Genomic DNA, 21,216 nt, shown 5'->3' with positions numbered 1-21,216 from the left:
CAGAGGAATAGCCAACACCAGTGCTTAGGGAAGAAAAATACAAAATCCCTTATGCACATAGACAGTTCATTCCCATTTGGTTCTGCAGAGGCCAAGCCACTGCAGCTACAATAAACTGAGTATTCCAGATTTCCTGCTCACAGACTCAAACCTGCACACACAAAATTAGAGTTCTTCTGACCTAGTTTCTCCTTTCTAGCACGTCAAAAGAAAAAGCAGCCATTCTGTACCCTCTCCATAAATATGAAATGTGGGAGCTCTAAGCCTGTAAGGAACACATATATACTGACCTGGAAAAAAAATGGTTTTCTCCAACCAAAATGATGCAGTTATAGCACTGCAAATGGTGGGTCCCACAGACCAAGATGCACTAGTGATACCAGGAGAGGACAACAATGACATATGTAAATTAACCTTCCTCCAGCATGTCAGAGCAGTCCAGGCCAAGGAAAAGCCACCCACAAGCTACACATTTACATTAATCAAAACAAAGGTCCAAGCCTCCTTCCCACTCCTTCAAAAGCATGGAGAGTTGTTGACACTCCTTCACAACACAGTGAGTTCATCTCTCCTGATGTCATTTGAGTAAAAGGCAGTGAGTTTTGACTTGAGGCTAATGAAAATGAACATTTGGCCTCCGTGAGCCTCAGCATGGTAAGGAAATGCTGAGATATTCAATAACCCTCAAGACAACACAACTGTACTTGTTCTTCATTTGAAGTTAATTTCCCTCCAAAGCAGCCATTCCTCTCACCCCTTTAAAGCTCCACAGCACATTCCATACATCACCAGGACAGACTCCATGAATTGTTTGCAGCTGTATGACAAGCCCACCTCCCAGTTTCACAGCAGACTGTTCATCCAGGAGAGCCAGAAGCCAATCACACCAGAAGCATCAGCAAAAGCTAAGTGAACCCCAAGGTTTTCAATGCCTTGCTAGATGAATGCAGCCTCAGCGCCATCAACCCCTTCAACATATGCCTAATTCAAGCACACAACTCCAACAAGGCAATATATAAAAGGCTTGGCTGAGCTCAGTGTCTCTAAAAAGCTGCAGTGCCAATTATAAATCACATCTATAGCCCCCAGAAGATCTGAAGTCACTACCACTATTGTACCACGCTTCTTCAGATGCAGACATCAATTAGAGCACAGCAGCTGGATGCTCTCCTCACTGGAAGTCATTCATGTAGTTTCAGACCAGTAAGATATTATTCCTAAATGTTTAGATCTCACCCCTCTGAGAAAGAGAGTTTCAACCTTGGCCAGCAAATGTTTGCATCAAGCTGAAGTCGTTACCTGCCACTGAACGCTGTCAAAGGTTTATGGGCTCTTGGAGGAGTTGGTTTAATCACTTACCAAGGCAGCTGTTTTGGGAACTGCAGCCCCTTGACATCCCACTCCTGGAGATGCACTGTGTAAAGCACAACTGGTGCCAAGCTCGTGCCAAGAGAAGGGAGCACCCTCTCACACACAGGCAAACAAACATTCAGTCTCCAACAGCAGGACACGCTTGTGGCATTGTCTGCAGGGGTGACAGAAGCCAGTCTGCACCTTCCTGAGGCACTGCAGGACACTCCAGCTCCTGCAGCCCTCACAGGAGGGCTGGGGTCACCATCTGGGACCGCCTTTGCCAAGAAATGACAGCCCTGCTCCCTCCTTGCAGTGAGAGTTGTGCCCAGAGAGATGGCTTAAAACAGGAGAATGTCTCACTCTCTTGCATTTTGGAGCAAGAAAAGAAAAGCAATCTTAAAACCTTTTGCTTTCTTAAACTAGGATGGTTTTGCACCTCTTATGCCCATTTTTCAGTTATCAGAAATCTCGTCAGGGATGAAAGGGCTGCAGCATCAACAACCCAAGGACTACAGCCTTCAACAGCAGGGATCTGTGCAACAACCAACACACAGCCAGGCATGTAGGCAAGCATTCCAGAAATCCCTGAATCCCAGATTAAAGCAGCTGCCATTACTTTTCAATATTTTCCTGTCCCTGTACACATGTCTGGAGAAACACCACCTCCCCTGCTGGATTCAGTTTCTCACATCAGCCCAGTTTTCACAGATCATCTGGAGATGGAGTTATCTGCTGGTTTTGTGCTTTTCAAGGAGTTTACCCACAGCCTGTCACTTGTCATCAGCTGCTCACACTTGGCTCTACAAGGGCTGGCTAGCAAGAAATGCAGATAACTCCCCAGTGGCAGCAGTTTCAAGCCAGGACAATACGGGGAACAAATCACTTTAAATTACTCAGCAGAACTCTGCAGCATAGACTGTAGAAAAATCCCAAACTCCACAACTATATCAACAAGATGCCAAAACCTTGTATTATAAACTCACTTTTACATTGAATTGTCTTGACAAATCAGCAGAATTATCTAAAACATTATCAAATTTGTACTAATTTGCATGTTTCAATTTAGAAATACATGGCTCACCCAAGAGTTAACAAGATGTGGGGAAGGGGAAAGGAAGGCTTCTCACCTTTCTTCCTACATTTCACAGGCTGTGAAATGACCCAGCAGGAAGTCCAAAAGGTTGGTTATGATAGACACTCAAACTGGGTGTAAAACAAGGTTCCACAGCAAAAATCAAGCTCCTGCCTGATCCATGCCCAAAAAAAGCCTAAAATCAGGGTTGGTCCACAGTTGCTGAAGTGATTTGCAAGATTTTTTTTTTTTTGCCAGGGTGTGAAGTATTTCCTATAGCAAGTCTTCTGTATTTCTTGGTGGCTTCCTACATTGTGAAACACACTAGGAAATTGAAGGAGATGCTTTTTATTTCAAACCCCAATGTCTTGAACTACTAAACTTGGCAGGGGCACACACATTATTTAGTTTAGCTCATTTGATATCTGCATTAGATGAGACGAGGTGAGGGACCATTCCCCCAGACACCCCACGAGCATGTGCAGGTTTTGCTTTGCAAATCATCTTGATGTCCCATAAGTCCAACCACCATATTTTGCTTTATTTGACCCACAGGTCAAACTGGAGCCCCATGACACCTCCCTGCCTTGGGAGCCAGCTCTGGTCCCTGGAACCAGCTGTGACATTATCTGGCTTCTTGCAGAGCCCCACCAGTTTTTATTAGTTCACACAAGCAGGCTGGAATTGTTAACATAAACACACACACAGCAGCTAAGCAAGCTCTGTAAGACCACAGGGACCAGCCTGCTGAAGACCAGTACAAGACAGGAAAACAAAGCAGGTGGGGAAGCCCATAATAATTGGAATTTCAACTGAAAAATCAGAACTATTCCTCCTGGAGGCACAAGGTGCCAGCAACCACCAGCCACTCCTCTGAGCCCTTCAGTCCTTCCCATACTCAGAAATGGGGTCAGCTCTTCAAACCCACCTCCTTCATCCCAAGAGACACAGTGCACATCCCCACGAGGATCTGGCCCACAGTCATAGGATGTGAGATTAATCATGAGTGTTTAAGGATCTGAAAAGGGGATGAGAAACATTAGTAACTGCTTCTAAATTAACTGCCGTTATTGTTATTTGATTTGCCAAACTCTCTGGGGCTAGATTTTATTTTAGAAAACTACGAACATATCAGATTAATCAACTTTAAATAAATGGTCTTCATTTATTTATTTCTGCTGTATCTACTCCTCTTTAAGCTTGGCAACCCACTGCATTCTTTCCATCCTGTGAAAGAAAAAGAACAGGGGATTTGCTTTATTATTATTTTAAAGGAACCTCTGTGAAGCTTAGCAGCTCTATGAGTTTAAATCATGGCAAAACTCTGTTGTGAAGGAGGACAAGTGCAAGGCTGGGGCTGGTTTCCACACTCTGCAGGCACCAGCTTTGCACTGGGAGCCCACCAGCAGAGTCACACCACACAGTCCAAGCAAATCAGACCTGTTCCCCAATAATTCAGGCATCCAGAGAGTTGAAAGACACCCTACCAGCTTTCAACAGGGGCTGTCCCAGTGTGAGACGCATTTTTTGCATAAAAGTCCTGCTAGCCAGGAAGAAGTTTAATCTCCTCTAGCCAGATTTCTCTGTTTCTGAATCCTCTGGAAGTTGGGTCAGCATCCTTCCCACCCCCCTCCTAATCCCCTGCCCTCAGCTTTAGCAATGCAGCAATGCCTCTGCCAGCAAACTAAAAAGAAAAGCCCTCAAATATATTATGCTGAAGAATATTAATCTTGTGTTCCACAGAATATTAAGTGGATTACATCTACAGCCTCCAAGGAGAAAAACGTTGATTCCCGTGTATCTTGTGCTATTATTCACCCCCATTAATTTTTCCTGCCAGCCTAACGTAAGGCATGACAATTTCCCATTAATTAGTGGAGAGCTCAACTGGCTCCAAGGACCAAGCAATGAGTGGGACTTCTCCATGGCCATGAGGCAGATCAGACCACTGTGGCACAGGAACACAGACAAGGTGAAGAGCAAAACCAGCTCTGGGTTTTCTTGGATGACTTCCTGTGGGATCACCCTTGAACATCTCTTTGTAAAGGTAACAGAACAGAAAAGAAAATTGCTGACATCATCAGAGACATGCCCTTGAACGAGGCACAGCAAACATAGAGAGATGGATGTTTCTGGCCTCTAGGGAATTGGGGTGGGGGAAGAACTCAACAAAAGCTTGAGGTGCCTGCTGTAATACCCAGAAAGGAGCCCTGACCCCAGGCTGAAGGGGAACACCACCTCCCAAGGGTGAGCCCACCACCAGCATCCCTCCCAAACACCCTGCTCAGCCCCCTGCTCCCTCTGGAACCACCCAAACCACTGCCAAGTGCCACCAGCCGACTTTACTACAGCTTGACGCTTTCTTTGCAGAGGTGTTAATGACTCTGCAAGAGAACAAGACGGGGATAAGCAGCTCTAATACCACTTAAATGCTTACGATTAGGAGAAACGAGGGAGCCTGCAAGGGCCAGACTCGCAGAGGGAGAGGGCTGTAAATTACTCAGCACGGAGTAAGATCAAAGTCACTCCAAAAAGATGCAGCACACTGACAGTGATGCAAACTCAGCTTTACTGAATATTTCACAAGCAGGCTGATGAGCTTAGAAGGCCAAACGTGGTGTTGTGATGGTGCTGCACAAAGTAAGGGAAGGAAATCTCAGGACATATGTTTTGCTCTTAACATAATACATGACCAAGAACTCAGCTTTGGCTGATGCTTGGAGACATTCAAACTTTCTATTGACATCTCGTTGGTCTGTGCAGGGAAGAGAAACACAACTCCTCAGCTGCAATTCCCAGGCTCATCCTCTTTTTTATAGTTCCTAGAGTAATTTCAATTCTACACAATAAAGAGCAGAAGAGATAAGAGAAGCCTTATCGGATGAAGCAGCTCACAGCTTCCCACATGGGCAAGACAGAGAGCTAATGGCTACAGAGGCAGATAAGGATGCTCATAACCAGAAGTCAAACCCACGTGCTTCAGCGACAACACAACCCCACAGAAAGCAAAATAAACAGCACAACAAACTCTGCCAGGCCACCCTAAATGCTCAGAAAGCTTCACCTCATCCCTCTCGGCAGACCCAGCTGAGCCATCACTGTCTCTCTGGTCTGAAGGGAGGGGAGATGCTGCAGATTCATTGAAAGCCAAAGGCAGCATGTGCTCAGCTGAGCTGTGGTCCACCTTACAGCCTCAGGCTGCAGCAAGAAACACAAACTACCGCAACACCAAGATGCTTCTGCAATCCTTCTCTGAAGACCTGTGTTGAAAAGGAATATTCATTATGCAGGAAAACCACCTCAACTATCAGCTTTCCCAGACTGCAAGTGATGCAAAGCCAGGATGGACTTTTTGGTCAGGGTAACACCAAGTATGCAACTCCAATCCCTTTAGCACCCATTCCAAGGCTCAAACTCCAGTGCCATTTCTCATCCTGCCAGAGACCCAGAGGAACTGGATATTGTTCAGCAATATCCAGTTGTCCAGCAATATCCATGAATGGATAGTGTTCAGCAATATTCAAATTCATGGTAAGCTGCTGGCGGTACAGCTGCACCCTGGGTTTCCCATATCACTTAGTCTAAACCAGAGACACAGAATGTGATCCTCACCACTGAGCCACTCCAACAGCTCAGACCTGTTAGGTATCATCTCTTCATCTGATTCATCTCCTGAAAATTGACGCCTGCAAGTTATTTCCCTTCCCTCATGTCCCAAACATCACTCAGTGTTGGCAAGTGTACAAGAAAAGCATTTATTCAGAGGAATTTGCTCATCGAGGCTTGCAGACAGTAAAACCACAGGCTATCTAATCTTAGGAGAGCAGAGTTTAATGGCCACAACACGGGATGAGAGGCCAAAGGGTCTGACTTCTACTCTGAGCTCTGCTGGGGCTGCACGGCTCATGAGTGAATCTAAGGAAGATGTTTGACCACTCCTCACCTTGATTTCCCCTGCTATGAGACTGTCCTAGCATTCCTTTCCTCACAGGGGATCTTATCTGTAAAGTCCTCATTAGCATGTGAAGAGAGTTATGGATCTCCAGAAGTGCACCTGAGGAAAAGTCCGGAGGATGGAGAAGCAGCACTGGCCAGGGAGCACACATCCCCTTCAGCACTCCACATCTGGGCTCAGAGAAACATCTGAACCCTTTCCTCCTACAGGGAAGGGAAAAAACAATCATTTCCTTTTTCTCGAGAAAGCTCAGGGGGAAGATTAAATTTTGCATCTCTTAAGTCAAGGAAATCATTCAAGACTCTCCCAAGAACATCACAAGACCCCACCACCTCTGGAGAGCCACCTGCAGAACCACCTCACAGGCAACCCCCACAGAACAGGACAACCCTCCCTGTCCCAGCCTTTCTCTGGATGCCACTGAGCGGCAGAACTGGACTGATCAGCAGGAAAACTAGAGGTCTGCTCTCAGTGTTCTGCAAAATCTGGAAGGTGGGGAAAATCCAGACCTGGCACAGGTGAAACCAGAGCTGCAGTGCCAGGGTCTCACAACACGGCTCCTGCTGGGGCCAGAAAGGCTTCTTCTGGTTTTAAACAAACTCTCACTTGGAAAACAACTGAATATCAACAAGCAAGCCAGTATTTCAGCTCTTTTGGGAAGGAAATTGAGTTATCCCCATTGGACCTGCTCCCATCTTTCCCAGCTGCCTCAGTTAACCTTGAAGGCAGATCACACCAACCACAGCAGGGCCAGAAACAGCCAAGCACCAGCTGGAACTGCTTCAGCAGAGCAAGACCTCTGCCCCTAAGATTGGCCCACAAACCTCCTGCTTTCTCCCCAGTGGCAAAAGACAATGCAGTGAAGGACAGGAGATACGTCCACTCTGGAACAGACACATCTCAGAGGAGCAGCTGGCTCAAGAACTTGAAGAAAAAACAAAAAAGGCTCAGCTCCCTTCAAGAGGAAAATGCTCCATTGTTCCATAATTAATGGAAAGCAGAAGAGGTTTTATGGACTCGTTGAGAAACGAGGGTGAGCATTAGAAAGCACTTTTCAGTATTCCATGATCACAAGGTGAGCTGCTTGCATAATACTGACAAAGAACATGAATGCTGATATCACAAGGCAGTTATGAAACTTGGGCTTTAAATACTGAATAACAATAACTCAGTAATTAAGTCTCATAAGTAATTTTTTTTCTCCTTTTTTTTTTTTTTTTTTTTTTTTTTCCGCTTAACTGCAAAGTAGATGCTGCAACCTTCAGCTGAGGTATGAGTGTCCTCTCTGGCAAGGTTTGCACATGATGGATGGCCTGTGCAACCACCACCTCACAGCACCCATCCCAGAGCCTCACTGTCAGCCACATCCCCTTCTTCAGGCCTCCCACTCCTTCAGGAAAGGCTTCAGGATCACAGCAAGGGACACAAGAGGGGCAGGAGGATGAGGGAATAAACCTGAATAACTGCATTCTGCCAGTTAACTGATAAACCCCCAACAAGCTCTTCAGACTCCTCAGGATGTTTTTTTGACACAAGCACACATTCTTGTGAATTACTCCAGTGTGACCAGGACACGCAGTCTCCTGAACAAGACACGCAATATAGAGCAGCAAAATGTCATGAAAATCAAGGGCAAATGAACACAGAAGACAGCCCTTCCCCCTAACACCACTTCTATTTTTAGGCAGCCATATTAGCTTGGAGCAGTTTCACTCGTTTCTGATAATGAGCAGAGCTTTTGCATCTTCTCTCGAGGACACTTCATCTGTGCAGGCACTTTGCTGTACACCAGCAGCACAAAGAGGTCACATCAACAGGCAAAAACAAACCCACCATTTATGGTGAAAGGGCCTTGAGAAACCAGCTTCACCTCTGAACTTCTGCCCTGTCTCGCTGGTCAACCACACTGCTCCATTTTTGGGGGTTTGGTCTGCCCACCTGCAAGGTGTGCCTCCAGTTCCATCAGATGATGAACTTCTGCCTATTCAAGAGGCATGATGAGAGCTCCCACAGCAGCAGGAGCACTGTGCTAAAGCAGGAACTGATAAAGAAGTGGGTGATCGTTATCAAACGAGCAAGACAAAACACAGATGTGCTCAAGATCTGGGTTCCACTGTGCTGGCAGCTTCTCTTCAGGAAGTCTCATTCCCCCACCCCTCACAGAGAGCTATTCCTAAGGTCCTAAACACAATTTTCTGCCATGCAACCAACACGTACATTCAATGTCCTTTGCTTGCCTTAGACTGCCTTGATAGGAACATCCAAGAGTAAATTTCTCTTCCTTCAGGTCCATTCCTCCTCATCCCTTTCCTCCACAGCCCCTCACCACCACCCTCCTGCCTCCTTGTGCCCACACAGGTGCTGCCTAAGGCAGCAGGATCCTCTATGGGCACCAGTCCTGTCTGGACTGCCACCAGGCAAAGCCCAGAGGGCAAGATACACCTTGGAGCAGGTGGCAGAAGAGAGGGAAGGCAGCTTCTCACCTGCAGGATGAAAGCATGGCACAAGCAGCTCAGGGATCTCTGTTTTATCACTCGGGGAAGAGAGTAGGCAGAGCCTCACACATTTATCTCCATTTTTTTCTTCTGAATTTTCAATAAGCTACTTGAAGTCTTCTATTTGCCCTTTGGATTATGGTCTTTCCAGAAGACCTTTTTCCATGCTTCTCTACAATTATGAGATCGAGGGGAAAATACTCCCTTTTCCAAGCTAACTTCTGGTGTCAGCACTTCACAGAATTTCCTGACTACAGACAAAATCATTCTTCTGTCAATTGAGAAACCCCCTCCCAGGGGTGACAGGAGCACAGCACAGGAGCTGGTCACTTCTTGGTGAGCTCCTACCCCTGGTCACAAGCATCTCCACACCAGCCTCTCACTTCTTCTGTGGATTGTGAAATCTCATTTATTGAGGAAAAACACTAGCTCGGTAAGAGGAAGCATTTAATACAGCTGGTAGATGATTAACAAGTGAGTGCTCAAGTCAATTGCTGCAGGAGCACCGGCGAGTTCCTGAGGCCATAAAAAACTTCTCTCACACGTCAGAGACGAGGAGTTCAGGGGGAAGCTGTGCCTGGCCAAGCCCTCCCTGCATGGCACCACAGGCTGCAGCTCCTCACCTTCCTCCCCCAGGTCTCTACATCAGTGCTACCCCAGGGACCTTCCCACAGAGTGTTTCAGTGCTCCCTTCACCTTCTCCCAACAGCCATGATGCCTCCAAGACCTCCCTGCCCATGCTCTGTAGAGGTTTGAAGACACAATACATATAAATAAAAGATCTGATGGGTGAGCTGAGCACCCATTAAGCCCCTTCCCTCCCTCCCAGCCTCTGTCCCACCAGCAGGCACTTGCCTCTGGCCAGCTGGGCCATCTGGCAGGAAGGAAAGCTATCAGGGTCCCCACCCTTGGGCACGTCAGGGCAGCACTGGGGAGGAGAGCTACACCGTGTTCTGCGGCTCTTTCAAACCAAGGCCAAAGAAGAAGCAGCATTTCTGCTCAGGACCTTTGCCTTTTCACACCCGAGTCACCCAGAGCCACCTCAAGGTGTTCAGTGCTCTTGAGTATCAGTTACTTCTAGGCAATAATATCCTGAACACCCATCCTGGCTTTTACAGAAGTTGTTACAGGGATTTGGCACTTTCTCCTTAACAGGCCATCATTAACAAGTGACTCATATTATATTGCAGTGTGAGTCATCCCGGCAGAGGTCACAAACGTAAGTGACAACTAGTCTTCAATTATTTCCTTCAAGCTGAATTAAAGGTGCATTGTTATGGTAATTTTGTAACTGCTCCATCCTATCTTTCCTTCATCTGTCTCCAGAGCAACCTGGGATTTCAGCTCATGGTCCAAACCACCTCTGGAAGAGCTCTTTCACCAGGGTGTTGTTACAGGCAGCCACAAAACAGGGAGATGCCAATGGAAATCTTCTGGATGGGCTTCCAGCTATGGCAACAGGTAAAGCAGCTCTCCATCCATCCATCCATCCATCCATCCATCCATCCATCCATCCTCCATAAGGACAATGAGATGCTGCTCCTGCCATCTTCCTGCTCTGTCCATGCTTTTTAGTAGCAAATGCTCAGGGATCTGGGGCTTGCCCAGAGCTCAAACACAACCACCTTCAGGCTGCCACATCACATACCTGGCTCCAAGAGCAGGAGCAAAACTTAACAAGCAAAATTGCTTCAAATTATGCCCAGCATCATACAAATGCTGAAGAAATTATTACATGGCTGGTGCAAAAAGGGGCATTTTCAGCCATTTTCTGTTTTCTAGCCAGGGATCCCCATATTTCAGCCTCTCCTCTTCAGAATGTGTCCATGACAGGTGCCCAGCCAGGGACCAGGGGCAGACAGCATCCCTGCCAGGGCAGGGCACGGGCACTGGAGGACACTTGGCTCAGAGAACAGAGCTTTGCCCATTAGAAAACACGGCCATTAGGAGCCTGGTCACCAGTGGAGCATTCTGTTTACATCTACAGCAGTCCAACACAGTCCCACTGGCTGTGAGGATCACTTTGGAGTGCATTTGTAAACGGCTCTCACTACTGGAATCCCATTTAGCTTTTATAGCCTCTTCAGCCATACTAACACACCGATCCCCACAGAATAGCAATGGGAAGAGCAGAGTCATCACACTATTTACTGAAGCTAATCAATATATAAAGGCTGAAGATTTATTGCACTGAAGACAGCCTGTCTGCATGGCTAGAAAATGCATTTAAAGTCCTTTTCATTTTGTTCCTTTGGCCTCTGGTTCTTCTCCAGAAACATTTGCCTTGCACACCCATCTTTCTTTCCTCCCCAAATGGTGGTACCTGCAGACACCTGAGAGAATCCCCTTCCCCAAACACCTATCCTGAGTATTCAGTGGGAATATAAAACACAAACCCACAAGTTTAAGAGCACTGCACCTTCCTTTCCAGCCATGTTTCATGACTGTTTTGGCATCTCCCATCTGAGTGAGTAGCCTGGAAAATTCTGGCCTGTTTTGAAGAAGGTCTATTTGCCAGGCACAGGGACAAGCTGTGCTGTCCTGTTCCACTCAAGAGGGAACGGTTAGACCCACGCTTATTTTTATTTATATTTGTACACTTTCTTTTAATACATATAAATACAAGACCTTTGTAAGCGCCCTGCAAAGCCCAAAGCATTTCTGACCTGCTGTGTTTTGGGGTGACCACCCACGGTGCTGAGACACCACCAGAGATTCACAAATGGAGAGGTGCACTGAGCTGCACCACCAAACTCATCCTCTGGTTTCATCCTGGCTCATGTTTTGGGGAGCAGCAGCCTGGTAGACAACAGCCATGAGGCTTAGTGCTCCTGAAGCACTGATGGTAATTAAACAATCAACATCTGGTAAGCAGACACGTTGTTCTGGCCACTGAATCAGCTGTATGGCCCCAGCGTAACAGAAGCATAGAATGGTTTGGGTTGGAAGGGACCCTTAAGCCATCCTTCACCATGGGCAGAGATGCCACCCACTAAACCAGGCTGCTCCAAGCTCCATCCAACCCGGCCTTGAACACTTCCATGCATGGATCATCTGCCATTTCTCTGGGCACTTGTCCCAGTGCCTCACTATCCTCCTAATACTGCTAAGAAAGGCTGCAGTGAGGTAGGGAGGAGATCTGCTCTTCCCCTTTTGCCAGTTTATCTCAAAATCACACTAAGCTTTTATGCTTTGGTATGAAAGAAAGAGGAAGAGACAAACATATTCTGATGTACGGGGAGATTTCTATTGTTGCCTGGACATCAAACAGCACCCAATTAGTCCTGCAAGGATCTGACCCACAAATTATGAAAATAAATGCCTCTGAAGCTTTGATCTCTTGTATTTCTGTAGCATGCTACAGCAGTTATTAGACACATTTTATTAGGCTCAAGCTGTGAGATCTTTTCCTCAGCAAAGGCTCTACCACCTCCAATGCATCCTAAAGTCACCATCCAGCAGATTCAGGGCATGATCCCAAACAGTCACTTCTGTCATGCACTGAACACATGACTCAGCTGGCAGTAGGCTTTTTCCTGCTGAGTTTCAAAATCAGGAGAAAAGGGAATTTTTAAAAGGAAGGGGAGGGGAAACTGTCAGCCATATAAATTTTTTACTTTTCTTGTTAGCTTATAAAGGACTATGCACGTGAGGCAATATCCCTGGCTTTTAAAGAGAGCTGCTTTCGGAACAATTTGCTGTTCTGAAAGCAACACTTTCTGCACCCTGAAACGCCACTGTGCTGGAGGGAACAAGCAAAATCTGCAACAAAAGGTTGTGTGCAGTGTGAGGCTGAAAACCACACGGGCACTCAGGCAAGCAGAAACACCCACCCTCGCTGCAGCAGGAGGATGTTGAGCTTGCACTGCTCAGGCTTTGCTCAGAGGAGCAGCTCACTGCTCACAGCAGCACAAATAGGTGCCTGCCACAGGGTAGGGCTGTTTTCACCAGACTGCAACCATAGGAAGGATGGGACAGTGTCACCTGCACAGGTGGCTCCTCACTGACTGGCAGTGGATGCTGTTTGCACAAAGCCATGAATATCTGACAAGGCTCCTGTGGCAGAGCAGAGCTGGTTAGCCACAGCAGAGCAAAGGGAACACTTTGTGCTGGCCAGGGTAACTCAGTTTCTGAGTGTGGGGCAGGACAGGCTGCTGGCTCCCTTGGATGGAAGCAGGAGCTGCTATCCAGCCTGGCCATTCCAGTGCTGCCTGTCTGATTGCCATCATTTATTACCAACACACAACCTTGAACTTCTGGCAAGCACTGCAGCAAAGCAACACTGAAAAGCGACGTTCTGGATCAAAGGGAAATGTTTTCTGATTGGCCATTACAAAATAAAAATCAAGCGTGCAGAAAGATAGAACTGAGTGCCAACTAAAGTTCTTATCAGTGCTTTCCAACCTTGGTGGCTTTTCCTCTCCTTTCTCTAATGAGCCATTGCAGGAGCTCCCCAGGGCTGATGTGCTGGGCATCCTCATCCCAGGGCAGGAAGGGGATGCTGAGCCCTTTGCAGGGCTCATCCACAAACAGCCATGGAGGAGGAGCACAGGGAGAGGGGGAGTATCCGTTTCCCAAGGACCGCGTTCCTTGGCCACAGCTCCTTTAGAAATCATAAACAATTTACATGGAAAACACCAAATCTCACTTACATAAATTGTCTTTCTGTGCCCAGAGCAGACTGGCCATCACTTTCAATGTGGAGCCACAGTGCAAAGTGACAAAACAGGACAGAGGAAGGGAGCTGGGGAGAAGGAAATTAAAGCTGCTGGCTTTCTAAGCGGGAAACACAACCTCTCACCCAATGGAGCTACCAAATGACTTAGGCTTGTGGGTTTCAACCTGCATCCTGCTTTAATGGCTGTGTGAAAGGTAGCAAAGAAGGCACCTGAGCATCAGCAAACAGAAACCTCCTGATGGAGGCTCTACACCTGCAGAGCAGTCAGGGCCAAAAAGGCCACCAGCAGGGAGAAAGGATCAGCCAAATCCTGGGAGAGCAGATGCAGGTCACCCCTTCACTCCATCAGGCTCCTGGTCTTTTCTGTAGTTGGCAGCAAGGGAAAACAATGTGTGTGCTCCCCTGGCAGCCAGCTGCCTCCAGGTGGAAGGTCCTGAACCCTCAACCATCCTCCACACCCCAAGGCACAAGAGCTTTTGCCAAAGGTATTTCTCCACACCATGTACCCTTTTGCCTGCTGGTAGCTTTCCCTGGGGAAGCACGGGACATCTAGCAGGATTCTGCCCCTTTACAGATGAGGCATGAAGAATCGAGACAGGGATCAATAGCCCGTCCTTGGCCTGCAGGTCAGAGCCACAGAACCCCCACTGGTGTCTGTAATTGCCCTTGCCGAGGGTGAGGGTGCATCAGGAGGAGTCAGGAAGGGGGTGCAGGGAGCAGCTCAGAGCCTGAGCCCAGGAGCTCTCCCCTGACCTGGCCTCACACGAGTGATGATTTCCAAGGACACCTCTCCCACAGCTGGCTGATTCATCCATGGGGATTCACACACAGATCAAATGGAAACTCATCCCTCACCTCATACAGACTGTACCACTACAGCTACAAGCCTGGCATATAAAAAACTACCTTCAGGTAGCAAGGTTAAAAACCTCCTCTAACTCCTCCTTGTCACATGCATTAAAAACAGACCCTTTATTTTAAATATGCACACCAGCCAAAGGCTCTTTGTTGCTTCAAGGCTTGATTCAACAAAGTGCTTGTGCTCAAACTTCAGCCTGCTCAAGCATACATTTTGCCATAAATTCACTCCAAATTATTAATTTTTATGACTGCCCAGCAAAAGAACATCAGTGAGAACAGAGAATTCTCCATGCCCTCAAACACACCATACACTGCTGTGCTGTGGAAGAGCTGCAAAGATAAGGAAGACCAGTGCTGAAGAGTAACTGCAGAAGAGCAGCAGCTGGGCTGCACAACTCCAAAGGGCAGAGAAAAGAACACAATCAACCCCAGAGAAAGATCTGACAGAAGACAGACCCTTTTCCATGGTAACTCTGCATGAGCACACACAAGAACATGCACAGGTGCACAGAGGATACATTTGCACCAACGGCTCAAGGAATGGAGCTGGACATTGCCATCCCTTTGGGAAGATTTAAATTAGAGGAACGAGTTGGATTAGATGTTAGGAATAAATTATTTTCTCAGAGGGTAGAAATGCACTGCAACATAAAACCCAGAGGAGCTGTGGATGCCTCATCCCTGGAATTGTTCAAGGCCAGACTGGACAGTGCTTGGAGCAGCCTGGGCTAAGGGAAGGGGTTTAAAACTAAATGAGCTCTGAGGTCCCTTCAAACCCAAACCATTCCATGATTCTGTGATTCAGGACCAGTATTCTGCTGCAGTTTTATGGTTTAGAACTCAAAGGACTCCAAAACAGACAAAGCACATGGATGCTGTCATGCTCCATAGCTTACATGTGCACTGAATGACACTGGAAGAGGACAGATTAAGTCCCTGATGGAATACTCTTGAGAGTGTCTTTCCTCAGGAACTGTGAATATATATTTTCATTTGTTGAACATCTGCCCCAAATTTTGCAAAGTTATTTCCAAAATAAATATTAAACTATTTTAATTTTAAATTAGATATTAATTTGCAAAGTTATTTGCAAATATAGCATTATCATGTAAAATACAGCAAAATAAGCTTTTCATGTCTTTTTTCTTTTAATCTCTAAAAGTCATCTCCAGTCAAGTTTGTTCCTCTTTCTATTTAGGAAGGTGACCTTTACAAAAGCTGCCCAAATTCTGTTGAGCTACAGATTTTTTTTTAAAAAGTGCTGGAAGAAGAAACCTAAAATAATGCTGCCTGAGTAATGCTCCTGAGTGGTGGCTTGCAGTGCTTATCCCACAATAGAGCTTCACCTAAATCTTTAATGATGCTGAAATATGCCATAAACTGACAAAGTTCTAGAAACAGGACAATGCCAGAATGCTTGAGTTTTGTGGGTTTTTAACGTGTCAGCTTTTATCTTCATTGACAGTGATCAACTAATGCAAACAAAGGGCCACTGAAACTTCACTTCTACACAAAGCAGGCTAAAGGAAGAGTAGTGACATTTTTGGGTTTCATCCAATTCTTCCCAGCAACAGCTAATACTCACCGGCTCCTTAAATTCTTTGCTGTCTCCCCTCCAAGCCTGAGCATTAAAGGCCAGGCTTTTTCAAAACAATAAACGATTTTAGGATACAGTTTCCAAAGAGTGCACGGTCAGCACTTCACTGAAGTAAACAACAAAAGCCTGGCGTTCGTTAATGAGCTCAAAACAAAAGCAACGTCCAGGTACATGAAGAAAACAATTGCTTCTTCCCCAAAAGGCTCTTTTTAAACTCCCTGACTTGCAGGAAACCCCCAGCCCAGCTGCACATCCCAGCTGAGCCTGGTGCCCCCTGCCCAGGGCGAGCCCTCGCCTGCAAGACAAGCAGCAGCTGTGAGCAGGGGGATTGCTGGCCCCAAGCCAGACCCAGCCCAGGGGTTATCAGCTCCCTGGGGAAGGTTTTTCCTCCCTGAGATCTTTTATAACTCCCACACACCTTGCAAAGCAACTGGGGATGAATCCAGCTGTGGCAGCTACTGCAGAAGAGCCCAGCATCACTGCTCTGAGAGCATCAGCCAGAGGCCCAGCCCTGCAGATGGATGCAGCACAGGAAAAGCTACTGACCTGAATATTTGAGAAGGATCAAGGCCACTGCCTTCAGCAAGAGATGACAGGCTCTTGCATTCGCTGAGATGAAAAAAAAAAAAAAAGGGGGGGAAAACCACCAAACCCAGCCCCATCTTTCTGCTCTCTCCTATTGGGATCAGCTGTGCATTTCCCACCACAGACCATGGCCCACTGCATCCCTTCTCACACTTTTTCATTTTATTGCAAAAATCTGCTTCTCCAACATGCCTGTCAACAGCCTGTGTGAATCCCCATGTTAATCATTATTCTGTTAATAACACTGCCAGGTCATCTGGCTATTAAACATGCTGAGTGGACTAGCAAAAATATCACCTTGCCCATACAAAAGAACATTATAATGTAGTTTATCTCTTGTCAGTATAATATGCAGTGCTACCTGTTTGCTGGCCTCGTTTTAATTTACATTTTTCTGCAACATTAACAATCCCCATTACCAGCAGCACCACTGGAAGATCTCTGTGTTGAGAATCCTTCCTGTCCTGGCACACACAGGGGCACTCCTGGGTACCAGGGCAATGAGCACGGTGCCCAGTGATGGATAGAAGCACGTCACAGGGAAGGCAGGAGCCAACCCCAAGTGCACCAGGCCGTGCATTTCAATCAGAATTCAGTGCTTTGTTCCTGCCCAGCCTCCAGCACATCAAGCAGACGCACTGCTGCACTGGAGCCCGGCTGTGTGGCCAAAATAAACTCCACAGCGTGGCAAAAACCGCAACTCCTGCCACCTCCTATGTCACCTTCCAGCCTTCCAGATCTGTAAAGCCCACCCCACAAGCCCGTGGGCAGTGGCAAACTGCACTGAATGATGGTGTGCAGGGTTCTGCTGGTGCTCAGCCTCCAACAGCCATCCTGCAGATACAGCTCCCTTCCCTGGGACGGCAGGAGGCAAGCCAAAGCAAGGCACTGGGCAAGCCGGCAGCCCACCTTTCTCGCACACGTTTGCCTGTGGCTCATCTCAGCCTCCCGGAACATTTCAGTGACTCAAACTCAGAGATAAAGTGTCCTGAGCGCTTCCTTTCCCCGCTGCTGGGAACAAATCGCCGGGTTTTTGAGTCACTACCTGCTCCCAGCATTTCACAGAGGCGCCTCTCACCCCTTTAAACACACAGGCGGGTCAAGAGCAACATCTCCTCCACCCAGACTCTTCCACAAACCCACTGCAATGTGACACCTCTTTTCTGATACATAAAAATTTTGCAAGGCTTGGGGAATTACGCCTCCCTGCCATGTTTTGTGCTCAGGCAGCAAATTTACTATCGATTTCTGATTCAGACCCCACGGAATGATTCACGCCTCGTGCCCTAAATCTGCTGAATTTACGACCTCTAACAATTATTCTAAGTGCTGGAGGAGCTCAGTTTAGAAGGAGATCTATTCCTTGGCAAATTAAGCTCCTATTCTTGTCTGGCTTGCAAACCACCACATCCCTCATCATTTACAGGAAAGTGCCACAGCAGCTCTGTCCCCATGAGAGGGGGCAGAGGGCTGAGTGGCAGCAGCTCCGTGCTGGCAGAGTGGGCACTGCTGGGCAGAGAGCAGGGTTTTGCTGTCCCACCCTGGGGACAGTCAGGGTTTTGCTGTCCCACCCCGGTGACAGTCAGGGTTTTTAGGTCCCCCTTGTCTCCGGTTACCCTGAAATGCCAGCACTGCTCTGCTCATCAGCCAGGCGCTGCTGCTGCTGCTGTGTCTCAGGGGGAGGGAGGCAATATACATTTCCTCCTAAAGCGAAAACAAAACCCCGACTGTGGCTGCTGTGCATTGCTATTAAAAAGCCACAAACAGGAGGGGAAAAAAAACCCCAAAAAAACCAAAAAAACAACAAAAAAAAACCCTAAGCACGTGTGGATATGGTTTTAAAAAGACATTATATCCTAGTTCAAATACACTTCCCAGCACAGATGTTAAACAAAAAATTTAAATTAAAAAAAAAAACCAAAAGGTGAGGAAGAAGGGGAGGGCTCCCTCTCTCCCAAATTATACTGTTCTCCTGGATTAACTCCACCGGCTTCAGCAACCTTCCTCCCAAGGCACCTTCCACCTAAGAGGGGAAACCAGGTCTGTTTTTAAGGCAGATGGTTCCCCCATTCCAATCTCATCTACACTGTGTATTGCTGAGCAATCATTTACACTATTAATCAACCAGAAACTCACCAGAAAGAAAGTAGGGCAAGTGAATAAAGATAGACTTCTCTTTTTTTTTTTCCCTTGCACTGAAGCAAATAATATTTCTAAAAATACATTTGTTCAAGTCTTCAGCAGATTCTGCTTGATTTTATTTATTTGCCTATGCAGCGGGCTGTGTGGAGCAGCCTGGCTGCTGCCTGCCGCATAAATGCTGTTTCTCTCAATGACTCCCCATGCTCGTTTCCATCGAGCCGTTCTTACGGCCAGAAAGACGGGGAAAAGGAAGAAAGTTACAAGAGAAATGGACCAGGGGGGACATCAGGCCACAGCCCACGCCGAGGCTGACACGTCTGACGAGGCTGACATTTCAAGGGTACATGCTGGGCTTCATTTTCCGGGGGGGCGAGGAGGAGGCAGCGCGCAGGGACACAGCGGGAGAGGGATGGAGAGAGGGATGAAGAGAAGGGATGGAGAGAAGGGATGGAGAGAAGGGATGGAGAGAAGGGATGGAGAGAGGCTGCGGGGCCGGGGCGGGGAAAGCGGAATCTGGGGCTGAGCTCCGCACCCCGGCGGTGCCCGGCCCCGCCATCCCTGCGTGTCCGCCTGCCCACGGTGAGCGGATCGGAGCGCGGGGGTGTCCGGGTGGGACCGGCCCCGCTCCCCGCCGCGGGGACCCGCCCGGCCGCCCGCACCCGCGTCCCCACGGCGCTGCGCGGGTGCGCGCACACGGACACGCACACACCTGCGGGGCGGGCACACTCACACACACACACACAGACACACACATGTGCGGATGCGCACACGCGCGGATACGCGCACACATGTGCGGATGCACACACGTGTGGATGCGCGCACACGAGCGAGCGGCGGCGGGCGCGCACGGTTATCTTACCCGCATTTACATACGTGCAGGCGCACATTGCACACACACACACACATACACACACACAGACACACATACCGAGCCCCGCGGACCCCCAGCCCCATCTCCCCGCCACCGGGAGAAGGATGGATGCATGGATGCATGCATGCATAGGTGGATGGATGGATAGATGGATGGATGGATAGATGGATGGATGGATGGGAGGGGTGCCGCTCCCGCATGCCTCCCCGCCGTCCCCGGCCCTGCGCCTCACCCGCAGCGCCGAGAGGTCTATCTCGTCCAGGCTCCGCGCCGGGGAGTCGCTCGCCATATTTCCGCCGCCGGCCAGGCGGCCCCGCCGCCACCGACCGGGCAGTGGCGGCCGCCGCGGCGCTGGCGCTATTTAACGCCTCTCCTCATGCGGGGCGCCGGGAAGGAGAAGCCGCCGCCGCCGCCCCTGTCCTTCCGCCCGCAGCGCGGCTGCCTAGGGGCGGCCAGGCAGGCAGGGCTCGCCGCGGGCTGCGCCGGGATGGCGGCGGCGGCGGCGCATCGCCGCGCCCGCCCCGCACCGCGCCCGCACGGCCCCGCGCCGCCCCTGTCTGTCACCGCGGGGGCGGCGCCCGACCCGCCGCCAGGGGGCGGCGCCGCGCGGGGGCGGGCAGAGCCCCCTCAGGGGCGGGCGGGGGCTGCGCCGGCACCGCGGCTGTGACCAGCGAGGGGGACGCGGCGTGTGGGGCAGCCGCACCCGCGGAGGGAACGGGCACCGGGACCCGCCGGGGTGCACAAACGGGCTCGTTCAGCCCGCAGATCCCCCCCGAGACACAAAGGTCCCGGAATCCGGGCTGGGGCTGGGCGGAAAGGCGCAGGGCTCCAGGCCGCGTGGGTTCCCTCACGCAAGGAGCCCGGCAGCGGTGCCCGTCAGGTGCGGTGGGAAAACTGCCCGGTTTCAGGTGCTGAACCCGAATCCTGCAGGCAGGAGATGGGAGCACCAAGGCCAGAGGAACCTGCTTGGTGTTCCTCGGGATGCTCGGGGAGATTCGGCCCTTCTGCAGCTGGATCCAGATGTCACAGCTGGCTTTGCTGACCGGTTGTCGACCTGTTCCCTCGGCATTTGGGAGCCATCCCAGCCCTACCAACTCCCAGGCTGATCCTCAGGATGGATGCTGTGTTTGGAATTGGCCAAACCGCCTCCCAAGCCAGCAATAGCTAGGTAGAGTCAGCTTTTAGTTTTCCTTATTTCCCCTTTTCGGATGTGGTTCCTGCCAAACCAGGTGCCGTATATAAATATATATGTATAAAAAAATCTGTTGCCTTTGAGAGAGCCGTATGGAAGCTGTACTTACAACATCAACTTGTGTCAGGAGCTTACAATATGCAGATCTGGGAAGCGGAAACCCTACACATGAGTCAACTGGCAGGCGGATGGGATTTTCTTACACTCTCTGATTGGAGATGTGCTCCAAAATGTAATAATAAATGGTATTACAAACGGCCGTGCAGTTGTGGGGAGGCTGCTGATGTGGGAGGTGCAGCCTCACCAGGCAGGACTGAGGGACACGGATGGACCAAGGGCCAGAAGGAGCTGCTGAAACCTCCCTAGAAACAGCAGGGTCGGTGCTGCCGCTGCCCTCGGCTCTCCCCGGGGACTG

General features: G+C 49.0%; 1 protein-coding gene across 6 annotated transcripts in view; it reads right to left on the bottom strand.

Annotated features, from left to right (window-relative positions):
• The window catches only part of TNIK (TRAF2 and NCK interacting kinase), a 146,594-nt gene extending 126,635 nt beyond the window's left edge, over positions 1-19,959 (bottom strand). For all 6 annotated transcript variants that reach the window (XM_063167324.1, XM_063167328.1, XM_063167325.1 and 3 more), the window contains exon 1: positions 19,842-19,959. In XM_063167324.1, the coding sequence (XP_063023394.1) occupies positions 19,842-19,898 (57 nt within the window). In that variant the 5' untranslated portion in view covers positions 19,899-19,959. The remainder of the gene's footprint in view (positions 1-19,841) is intronic.
• Positions 19,960-21,216: the final 1,257 nt, after the last annotated feature.

The sequence above is a fragment of the Melospiza melodia genome, chromosome 12, assembly GCF_035770615.1.
Source record: "Melospiza melodia melodia isolate bMelMel2 chromosome 12, bMelMel2.pri, whole genome shotgun sequence".
In the NCBI taxonomy this organism is placed as follows: domain Eukaryota; kingdom Metazoa; phylum Chordata; class Aves; order Passeriformes; family Passerellidae; genus Melospiza; species Melospiza melodia.
The sequence above is the reverse complement of the archived record's forward strand: the minus strand, read 5'-3'. Positions and strand labels throughout refer to the sequence as shown.